Here is an 11,396-nt window from a genome sequence, read left to right on the forward strand (position 1 = left end):
TTACCCTACCGTAGACGATCTGAACCGTCCGATCGTCCCGGATCCAACGGCAGACTTGACCCCCTCACCGTCTCACCCAACTAACCCTAACACAACCCGCACCACTCGTCCTCTCGCTCCCCTCTCTCCCCTACGCACCCACAGCCGCCGCCCTCAGATCTCGATCTCGACCTCGACCTCACCGCCGTCCCCGGCCGCTGCGCCCTTCCACGACGACCCCTTCCTCAGCTTCGCCGACGGCCGGGCCCCGGCGGCCGAATTCCATGTCTCCGGGGGCGGCGGCGACGACTTCCCGTCCTCCCCCGACCCCTACGCCTTCCGCCACGACTCCGCCGCCGCCGCTCCCGCTCCCTTCCGCACTGCTCCTGCTCCCGCTCCCTTCCGCACCCGCAAGTTCATGACCAACAACCTGCTCGCCCGCAAGCAGTTCGTGCTCGAGGTCATCCACCTGAGCACCAAATCCTAACCAACTCCTAATCCCCACCCACTCCCCGCTACGCGTCGACTCCCCGCCGCCGCCGCCGCCGCCGCCCCACGAAGACGGGTGAGATGTCAGCCGGCCAGCCGAGGAAGCGGGCGCCAAACGCGCCGCCGCCCTAGCCCAACCACCAAAGATCGAGCAAGCGGGCGAGGCCCGAGCAGCCGCCGCTGCTGACCCTGAGCTCCCACATCCACCTCCGCTGGGATGACCGCGCCAGGCGGGCCCTCCCCGCCGACGACCAGATCGGCATCCCCTGGCGCCATCTCGCCCCCTTCATCGACTCCCCGCCCCGCGCTCACCGAGAAGGGGCCCTGGCCGACGTCGCCCCCGTCCCCAGGCGGATTTTCTCCCTCGCCGACATCCCTCTCCTCGGAGGCCTGCTCTCCTACCAGGTACGTATGACTACTTACTTATCTGCTCCATGTCTATATGGATGGATGGATGCTGAGGGAGGCTGCTATTTTCCTGCCTGCTAGGTCTGGGTGCTATTCTTATGCGATTCTTGTGCCTGACCTATATCTTTAAAGAAAAGAAAATTATTTATATATATTCAACAAAGGAAGCTCACATGCACCAAATTTTACTTGCACAGTGCCTTTTTCTTATGCATGAACGTAATTGCATCACTGCCAAATTAATGTATTGCTGCCTCTGGTGCTGCTCTTCAGACTAAATTGCTCTCTGCTGCTTGGCGGTTCCGTACTTACATAGTTCACAATTTCTGTTGGATATGAGTGCTCATTAGCTTCTGTTGGACTCCAGGTCCTCTGCTCTTTGCTGTGGTGATCTTCATCCAGACGCTCTACTTAACAAGGAGCAGCAAATCAGAGCTGATAAGAAGGCATATCATGCACACTTGAAGAACTACCATTCCGAGTATGGCAAAATGCTAATAACCTATGTACGCCCTTGCTAATCTGCTGCTGCTGTATACATGGATGGATGGATGGGTGGTACAGTACTTATTTTGGTATATATCCTATGGGTGGGTAGGTCTGGGACGCCTGCCTAACCGAGGCCGACAGGAGATTCCTTGCTCAGTTTCTTCCGGCCGGCTCCGACGCCGAGGAAGCAGTGCAGGATTTGCTCACTGGCGAAAATCACCACTTCGGGAATCCCCTTGTAACCTCTAGCAAGTACTACTTACTATTCCTTCCTTCCTACTTTTTTTACTTGACTGATGATGGTGTCTTCTATTTTACCAAGGGCTCCTTTTTACCAATGACTCTTAGTGTTAGGAACTGATAATTGCTAGCTTTTGCGCTCCTTATATCTTTTTGTGCATTGCATTCTTGGTTATGCAAGGGGTCCTCAGTTTGCTGCTTACATTACTATTTTATTATTGATGGCGGTTAGTGTTAGGGACTGACTGATAATTTCGTTTAGCTTCCATATTCCAAGCGTCCTGTCAAATACCTACTTTTTACTCCATGATATGACCAGTTTCAGTCAGACTGGAATTGCCACTTCTTTCTTCCATCTAAAAAACCTTCTTAGGCCGATGTAGTAGTATGTAACTGATCTAACTAGTCCTTCTTTTATGCTGCTCAGTTAGGATGCATTTGATTCGAGTCCAGATAACTAGGTTTGCTTTCAGTCCATTCAACTTGATTATTGCTAGTGAAATTCCTCCGCTTATGCCGCGCCGCTGCTTGTGATGTTATAGTGTATGCGCCTGCTTGTGCGGACTGATGGCGAATGCAAGTGCGTGCACAATGAGAACTGCATTTTCAGACCAGACCACATCTGCTGAAGTGTTTTCTTTTTTGGTCTTTGCATGGTGTGCTGCATTTTGGTTTATCTCTGGTATTTTTATTTCCTCCAGATACCAAGGTGTGCTGCATTTTCCTAGACTATTGTACATGAATGCTAGCTGAATGTCAGTTTTGTATGTTACTTGGTGCATAAATTTTACTTATTTGCAAGTTGTAGCTGCCGTGCATCCGTTATGAATTCAGAAACTATAACGTCAATTCGTCAACAGCTTTCTCGTAGTGGAGTTGCTAATTTGGCGCTGGAAAGCTTGCTTTGCACATATCCCATTGTACATAATTAATACTGGATTAGTCACTTGCTTTCGTACACATACTGGATCAATACTGGCTCACCAGAATATATACACTACACACTCATTCTGGAAGATCCTTTCAAGTGACAAACGAGTGCATATTTTTTTTTACAATGCACCATGGTTTCTTCTTTCTGTTGTGAAAGTAATGTCAATGGTGTTGCATAGTTCTGAATAAAAATGCAAATGGCTTGTGAATGTCAATGAACTTACAATATCAGTCTCTTAGAGTTGTTTTTGCAACCTAATACTGTTGTAAAATCCTTTCCTTGAGCTGCGGTTGATGTGGTGGTCTGCTGTTGTGGATGATGCATGCAGGGGCTGCTGGAGAACATGGAGAAGGACAGGGTCCGGAGGCTGATAGGCTCAAGCCTCCCGCGGAGCCATGATTTTCCCAGTTGATGGATCTTTCCTGTGTATTTATCGCTTTGCTAGAGCCCGTGTCTATCTCTAAATTGATTGATTCGTGGCTGAAAGGAAAATGAGCCTATGCTTGCACCAACATTATTAGAATGAGGTGTGGGCATGTATCAGTTTTTTTAACTCTGCTATCTTTTCCCAAGTCTTTATTATCTTGCCTAGCCTTGTACTGATATGTATTGTTTGATGCTAATTACCCAAGTTAGTGCATGATGTTAAGGATAACCAAAGAACACTTGCCTAAGTTTATAAGATATGACATGTGATAGCCCAAGCCTACTAGCCTTGCAGTCGTAGCTTCGCAAGCAACCCAGCATCCTCTCATCTTTCCTCAACCTATACATCTTTTATTCTTTAGATTTTTCTTCCATAAAGCTACCGGTCTGATGGATGGTGCTTGCTGGCTTGCTGCTCTTTGAATGCTTGTGCTGTTGTACTGTGCTTCTCTAGTTGTTTGATTGCTTTTGCTGCTAGCCTGCTGGGCTGCTACTAGCTTGAATAAGTGTGCACTTGTGCTGCTGATTTAATGCTTATGCTCACGCTGCTATTGATTAATTGAAGAGAACCAACTCCAACAAGTGATAAGTACATGTTAATTATTATTAGCTTCAAAATCTGATCGATGCCTTCTTGCAATAACAATAAGCATGAAATTTTTTTGGTAGTTTCTATGCCACTTTTGTACTCTGATATTTTCTTGTGTGCTATACCAGAATTTATAATTTTCTGAGCAATGCACATGGACGATATCTGGAGCGGTCAAGAGGATGAGCTGATTTTTGAAAAAAAAGTTTGAAGAGGTATCTACTGCCCTTTTTTTTGGTGCTCATTCTTCTTAAACTGCTGATGCTTGAGGTGGTATTAGTGTTGTTGAACTGATAGCCTTGCTATGAGCTGTTGATGTGAACCTGCAATGCGGGATGTACTGCAGGTGCATGTCCTTGTGGTACTATGAGATTTATTGGCTGTTTGGAGATGTACTGATATTGTGCCATGTATTTTATTATCTATATGATTACACATCAGTTTTACTATCAAAATATGAACTGTAGCAGTCACTATATTGGGTCGCTCTTCGGGTCACTTCTGGATGGTCTTGGTTAGAGTCTCGTTTAGAGTCTGAGTTGGCAAACATGAATAGTTTTACTTATTCTGTCTTCTATGAAAAGCACCTATCGTATGTCTCAGAGACAAACTTGTAAATCATGCTTCCGATAACATCATGCTCTGACACCTTGCTCTTTCCGAGCTTTTCCTGAGATGTGTACGTATGTGTCCTGCATAATAAGTGCTTGTTCATGTTTGGTTTTCTCTAAACTTTGTTTGTATGATTGAGGGCAAATTTACTTGGTTCTTTTCTCTAAACTGTGCTTGGAACATTCATTTTTATTATCTAAAATTGCCTTCCTGTGATGATGCAGGTGCCCAGTTTGTGCTTGCTACCGAAGGAGCTTCATGTTGAAGAAGATTGAAGACACTTGTAGAGCTACAGGGTTAACACCAGGGCACCGTATCACGTGTAGAGCTTGTATATGTTAGAGCTTATTATGTGTAGAGCTTGTAAAGTATATGTTATTTGTACAATAGGAGCTCTGTACTTAATCTGGCTGATAATATTTGGAGTATTATGTGTGTGTTTTGTTTGTGCCAATTTAAATACTGGTTATTTATTTATTGTTAAATTGAAATATGAAGAATATGAACTTGCTAGCTGGGACCCACGTACCTGAACCTGACATCTGGGACCCATTTGACTAGTGGACCTTTTATATATTACAAAAAAACTAAAACTTTCTAGCGGAAAAGGCCACGGCCCAAAAATGAGAAGGCTTAATTGTTGGGCTTGGCTCATCTACCTAGCCAAAATTAATATGAGAAAAAAACACAAATAGGCCGAATTGTTGGGCTAGGCCCATGTAGAAAACTGAATTGGACCGGGCTGAATCTTGTGTGTCGGAGTAATTGGACACGGATACCCCGAAGACGGCAAGATGATATTTCAAGACATCGGGGCTAGCAAAGCCCCTCAGTCCGACTGCCGACTACCGACTGCGCCAACCAGCCGGCTGCCGACTGCGCTAACCAGCCGGCTGCCGACTGCAGCCCGACCCGACACCAACAAGACACTGACGGGGCGACCGTACCGCGGCGCCATCGTCTACAGTGTACCGTGTCCCCTGGGTACTGATTTATAAAGTATCCCAGGGGACAAGCATGACATGTACCATGCCACTAGCCATGCCTACATGGCTTGGCATGTAAGCTACCCAAGGTAGCTTACATCCAACGCCACCACCATTTAGCTTAGGTAGCAAGCTAGCTCCCACTATATATATACCACACATCCATCCATCCAGGGAGGATGGACTCACACTCTCACGCACGGCCACTAGAGCACACATGCTCTCACGGCCACTAGCATACCACATGCATACATTTACCAAGTCAGATGCCTATGGTACTGACCTCAGATACAGCTCTAGGAGCGACTCTGTACTAGATATATCAGATACACTCAGACATGCAGCAGTAGGAGTATTATCTCTACGGAGAGCTCCGAAGCTGGGTAAACCACCGCGTGCTACTCGCATACCCGCTCCCGGGCCTATCAACAGCAGTCTTACCCACACACTAAGCCCTTGTGGCATCTGTCGACTCGCAAGCCCCCCGTGAGAAATACCACGACATTTGGCGCCCACCGTGGGGTGGTACTACTACTACGCTACCACGCCGCTGCTGGTTTCGCTGTCCGGGCGGGACCCTTTTTTCTTCGTCGCCTCTGCCGCGGCGTCGCGCCGTCTCTCCGGTAGCGCTCGGGGGCTCGACATCGACCCGCCCCCGGAGCGGCCGCGAGGGGTGGCGCGTCCTCGCCGTCGGCCTCTTCGTCTTCATCACCGCGGCGTCGCGCCGTCTCTCCGATAGCGGTCGGGGGCTCGACATCGACATGCCCCCGGAATGGCCGTGAGGGGCAGCGTGACCTCGCCATCGGCCTTGCCTTCGTCATCACCACCGTTGCGACGCCGGCTGTCCGTCCACGCGCGCGCCGCGCGGGGGGCCTCGTTTCGGTCGACCGTGGCCATCCACGCGCCACTCGGGTCTACTTCTCTCCGTGTTGCACCTTGCTTTGGCCGGCACACGCACGCTCACTCCTCCAAGTATCATGTGGACAAGCTAGCTAGATACAAGTCAATAGCGGTCAAACCATTGGCCATACATACATGCCCCAGATACGCCCACTCCACGCTGGCCCAGCCGCTCCATGGCCAGCCGCCCGCCTGTTCCGCCTACATCACGCCGTCCTGCCACTGCGGGTCGCGTCCTTTGCCCCGTACGCTCACGCGCGGCCCCGATGGCCTTTGCTGCATCGCCTCTGCTCTCCTCCGCATCTCCGTCTGCGTCGCGCGCGCCCACAGCTGGTTGCCGCGCCCGTGTTCGACCTCGCGCCGACCGAGTCAGTGCTGGTTCGGCCGCGCGCTGCTCCGGCCGGCTTCGCCTGCTCCAGTTGGCTCCACTGCACCTGGCCGCCGGCCCGCCGTCGTGCGTTTCGCTCCGGCTTCGCCCGAGCCCGCCGGCCCCGTGACGGCTCCTGCTCCGCCCACCACCCGGCCGGCCTGGCCGGCTCTCGCCGTTCTCCTCTGCGGCGCCCCGGCTCCCCCCTGCCGCGTTCCAGCGTCGGTTCACACTCGCAGCCGCGGCCGGCCCGGCCGCGTCCGCGTGCGCCGGCTGCGACCGCCCGCCGACTTCGCCGCGACCCGGACGGCCGGCTTCACCGCCCGCCGACTTCGCCGCGACCCGGACGGCCGGCTTCACCGCCCGCCGACTTCGCCGCGACCCAGATGGCCGGCTTCGCCGCCCGCCGACTCCACCGCGACCCGGACGGCCGGCTTCACCGCCCACCGGCTCCGCCACCACCCGGTCGGTCCTGCCCCCTGGCCTCTCTGCGCTCCCAGGCCGGCTCGCGCTGCTCAAACTGCTGCGGCCGGGCGCTGATTCAAAAGAGACGAGTGGGATGCCGGCGGAAGAAAAATCAGGCCGGCTTGAAAAAAAAGAGGGTGACCGGGTGAGATGGCTGGCTGCTAGATAGTCGGCTGAAGGAAAGAAAAGAGAGAAGAGAAAAAAGTGCGTCCGACTGCCAGATATACGTCCGACCGTTGGCTACCTGGCCGGCTGCAAAGAGCCCGACTGCCGTGTCGGGGTCCGCCCTTCAGCCGTCTGAAGAAGAAAAAGAAGAAGACAAGGTAGTTGCCGGAAGATCCGGCCCGACTGCTCAGCAGTCGGCCCGAATCCCGACTGCTACACCCAGCGGGTGCGCTGACGCGCCCCCGCGAGAAAGAAGACAAGGTAGTTGCCGGAAGATCCGGCCCGACTGCTCAGCAGTCGGCCCGAATCTCGGGGGCTACACCCAGCGGGTGCACTGACGCGCCCCCGCAAGAGAAGAAGACAAGGTAGTTGCCGGAAGATCCGGCCTGACTGCTCAGCAGTCGGCCCGAATCTCGGGGGCTACACCCAGCGGGTGCGCTGACGCGCCCCCGCGAGAGAAGAAGACAAGGTAGTTGCCGGAAGATCCGGCCCGACTGCTCAGCAGTCGGCCCGAATCTCGGGGGCTACACCCAGCGGGTGCGCTGACGCGCCCCCGCGAGAAAGAAGAAAAGGTAGTTGCCGGAAGATCCGGCCCGACTGCTCAGCAGTCGGCCCGAATCTCGGGGGCTACACCCAGCGGGTGCGCTGACGCGCCCCCGCGAGAAAGAAGAAAAGGTAGTTGCCGGAAGATCCGGCCCGACTGCTGAGTAGTCGGCCCGAATCTCGGGGGCTACACCCAGCGGGTGCGCTGACGCGCCCCCGCAAGAGAAGAAGACAAGGTAGTTGCCGGAAGATCCGGCCCGACTGCTCAGCAGTCGGCCCGAATCTCGGGGGCTACACCCAGCGGGTGCGCTGACGCGCCCCCGCGAGAGAAGAAGACAAGGTAGTTGCCGGAAGATCCGACCCGACTGCTCAGCAGTCGGCCCGAATCTCGGGGGCTACACCCAGCGGGTGCGCTGACGCGCCCCCGCGAGAAAGAAGAAAAGGTAGTTGCCGGAAGATCCGGCCCGACTGCTCAGTAGTCGGCCCAAATCTCAGGGGCTACACCCAGCGGGTGCGCCGGCGCACTCCGCGAGCGCCGAGCCGCGCCGACTGTCTCCGACGACCACGACTACACAAAAATCAATGTGAGCTCCTCACCCGCATATTTTTACACCGCGAGAGCATGGATAGCCCCGAGCGATGCTCGGGTGCTATCTCCGCATTTTTTACAGTTGCATCACTGTTCGCCCCGGCGCCAGCCAGAGTTGGCCCGGGGGCTGGCCGCTTGGCCTGAGACGTTTGTTCCCGCAAACGGCTTTGTAGCGTGCGCGGTGCCAAAGGCTCACTCTTAGTCACAGACCGCAGAGCGGCTGTCCGGTTAGCAAGGGTGAATGCTGGAGGCCGCCCATGCAAAAAACGTCCAGGAAGAAAAATGGTTCGGGCATCCCGGTCGTTTTCCTTTACAAGTATCTACTCGGTCGAATTCGCTCCCAGAATCTGAGTATTGTACACTCCACTCCGCGGTCCACTCTCAGCCACAGACCGCAGAGCGGCTGACCGGCAAGCGAGAGCACAAGCCAAAGAGTGGAGGGAACATGAAAAAGATTGAAGGGGGCTCGGACGAAACCGAGTCGGCACCCTCCGCATAAAACATGCAATTCTAAAAGCAAGCATATGATATATTTGCATGGACTAACTTTGTCCTTTTTATGATCATTTCCATGAACATTTGCCAAAAAACCTCCGCCCAACTTTGCCAAGTTGCCCGGAGGCTTGGGGGCTACTGTCGGAGTAATTGGACATGGATACCCCGAAGACGGCAAGATGATATTTCAAGACATCGGGGCTAGCAAAGCCCCTCAGTCCGACTGCCAACTACCGACTGCGCCAACCAGCCGGCTGCCGACTGCGCCAACCAGCCGGCTGCTGACTGCAGTCTGCCAGCCGGCTGCCGACTGCACCAACCAGCCGGCTGCCGACTGCAGCCCGACCCGACACCGACAAGACACCGACGGGGCGACCGTACCGCGGCGCCATCGTCTACAGTGTACCGTGTCCCCTGGGTACTGATTTATAAAGTATCCCAGGGGACAAGCATGACATGTACCATGCCACTAGCCATGCCTACATGGTTTCGCATGTAAGCTACCCAAGGTAGCTTACTTCCAACGCCACCACCATTTAGCTTAGGTAGCAAGCTAGCTCCCACTATATATATACCACACATCCATCCATCAAGGGAGGATGGACTCACACTCTCACGCACGGCCACTAGAGCACACATGCTCTCACGGCCACTAGCATACCACATGCATACATTTACCAAGTCAGATGCCTATGGCACTGACCTCAGATACAGCTCTAGGAGCGACTCTGTACTAGATATATCAGATACACTCAGACATGCAGTAGTAGGAGTATTATCTCTACGGAGAGCTCCGAAGCTGGGTAAACCACCGCGTGCTACTCGCATACCTGCTCCCGGGCCTATCAGCAGCAGTCTTACCCACACACTAAGCCCTTGTGGCATCTGTCGACTCGCAAGCCCCCCGTGAGAAATACCACGACATTGTGCCACGTCAGATTGCCACGCTGGATGCCTACGTGGCCTGGGGAGGTTGCTAGTGACCAAAATGCCACAGTAGACGTATTTTGGTCATAAACGTCTATGACCATTCCAGAAGAAAGGTCGCTATAGTCAGTTTACGACGCCCAGCTTTTGACCTTATGTTTTTGGTCACAAAAAGGTCATAAATGGAAATTTGTGACCATTCAGTGACCAATAGTGGTGGTCATAAGTTGACATATTTCTTGTAGTGTCGCCGTCCCCGTCGCCGCGCGCCCCCCGTCGCCTCTCGCCTCGCCGGCCGGTGAGCGCGCACACACACACACATACATTTTTAGTTATAGATTTTTCTGTTTTTTAGAAATTGTTAGACATTTTTCTGTTTTTTAGAAAGAGTTAGAAATGTTAGAATTGTTAGAATAGTTAGAAATGTTAGAATTGTTAGAAACGTTAGAATTGTTAGAATTTTTTCTGTTTTTTAGTTATAGAAATAGTTATAAAAAAGTTAGAATTGTTAATTTTTTTTTCTGTTTTTTAGTTATAGAAATAGTTATAAAAAAGTTAGAAGTTTTTCTTTTTTTTAGTTATAGAAATATTAGAAATGTTATAGAAATGTTAGTTATATATAGCATTGTTAGAAATGTTATAGAAATGTTAGTTATCAAAATCCAATCATTAAAAAATGTTACTTTTTGTGGGCATATAGCTAGTATTTGTTGTCGACGATGCCCGGCCCGCATCCTCGCCGTCGACACGTCCGCGACGACGTCCAGCTGACCCATGTCCGGGACTGGGCTCCACCGGGCTGGCACTAGGAGGTGCTGCCTGGAGGGGCGCGCCGCTTGATGAGGAACCCGGCCCCGGGTCCCGTCGTCGACCCTGATCTCGTTTGGTGGCGTTCGCGTGGGCCAGTTTCGGTGCGGAGGGAGCCGGCCCCGCCGGAGGTGGTACGTCGTCGTGTCAGGGAGGAGGATGAGCACGTCCATCACTACATGGTTGCGTTAGAGGGCGGCAGGTTCTCCAATACCTGGCAGTTTCTTCAGGGATCTCACTTCAGCTATGATCCTGTGAGGGTTCCTTCTCTTTGGGTGTCCACCGCCCGCGCCGCAGGAGCCGCGAGTGTCCTAGATTCTTCTGTAGTATTCGATCTTTAATTAGCTACCTAGCCAGTGATGTACTATTCAATATTATATATTATTCGAGACGATGTATTCGAGATTAAATCTATTATTCGAGATGATGTATTCGAGATTATATCTATTATTCGAGACGATGTATTCGAGATTATATCTATTATTCGAGATTATACTAAATTGTTTTATATTTCTTTTGGCATAGTTAAATAAAAGCTATGGCGGACAATACCGACAGAGAGAGAGAACAGACCATGTTCGATATCATACGCGGGCCAGATGATGATCAGAATGAAGAAGATTTTGACGGCTCTGAATTTCTAAACAACACCGGAGAGGGTGATATGATATTCGATCACGACGACCGAATTGATGAAGTCATGAACTACGACGAAGAACATGTTGATCCTGAAACAACAAACACCGGCGAGGTATATATATTTATACAAGCAGGAATCTGGTGATCATCGCATGTTTTAAATGAGTTGAAGATATATTAACGAATCGATCTTTCTTCTATCAGCCATCCGGATCGAGCAAATCTTCAGGCAAAAGGACGAAACGAGGCCCGAACAAAAAGTTGAAGGAGGGCATAAAGTACAATATCGAGGCATTCAAACCTAATGGCGAACCATTAGCGCCTAAGAAGATTGCGGACAAGTTCGT

The 11,396-nt window shown here is 51.8% G+C and overlaps 1 protein-coding gene across 1 annotated transcript; it reads left to right on the forward strand.

Moving 5' to 3' along the window:
* The first annotated feature begins 604 nt into the window (after window positions 1-604).
* Window positions 605-4,597, forward strand: LOC125540098. Its single transcript, XM_048703687.1, has 6 exons — window positions 605-873; window positions 1,244-1,382; window positions 1,475-1,617; window positions 2,868-3,066; window positions 3,683-3,769; window positions 4,391-4,597. Exons 1-4 carry the CDS (start codon window positions 686-688, stop codon window positions 2,908-2,910), a joined length of 513 nt encoding a protein of 170 aa, XP_048559644.1. The 5' UTR covers window positions 605-685; the 3' UTR covers window positions 2,911-3,066; window positions 3,683-3,769; window positions 4,391-4,597.
* The last annotated feature ends 6,799 nt before the right edge of the window (window positions 4,598-11,396 follow it).

The sequence above is a fragment of the Triticum urartu genome, chromosome 2 (assembly GCF_003073215.2).
Source record: "Triticum urartu cultivar G1812 chromosome 2, Tu2.1, whole genome shotgun sequence".
In the NCBI taxonomy this organism is placed as follows: domain Eukaryota; kingdom Viridiplantae; phylum Streptophyta; class Magnoliopsida; order Poales; family Poaceae; genus Triticum; species Triticum urartu.

Bases quoted from the DNA above. Each gene is read 5' to 3' on its own strand.
- LOC125540098 (XM_048703687.1), top strand. From the start codon at position 686: ATGACCGCGCCAGGCGGGCCCTCCCCGCCGACGACCAGATCGGCATCC. The intron at 874-1,243 runs GTACGTATGACT...GTTGGACTCCAG, and splicing joins GAGGCCTGCTCTCCTACCAG to GTCCTCTGCTCTTTGCTGTG. The intron at 1,383-1,474 runs GTACGCCCTTGC...ATGGGTGGGTAG, and splicing joins GCAAAATGCTAATAACCTAT to GTCTGGGACGCCTGCCTAAC.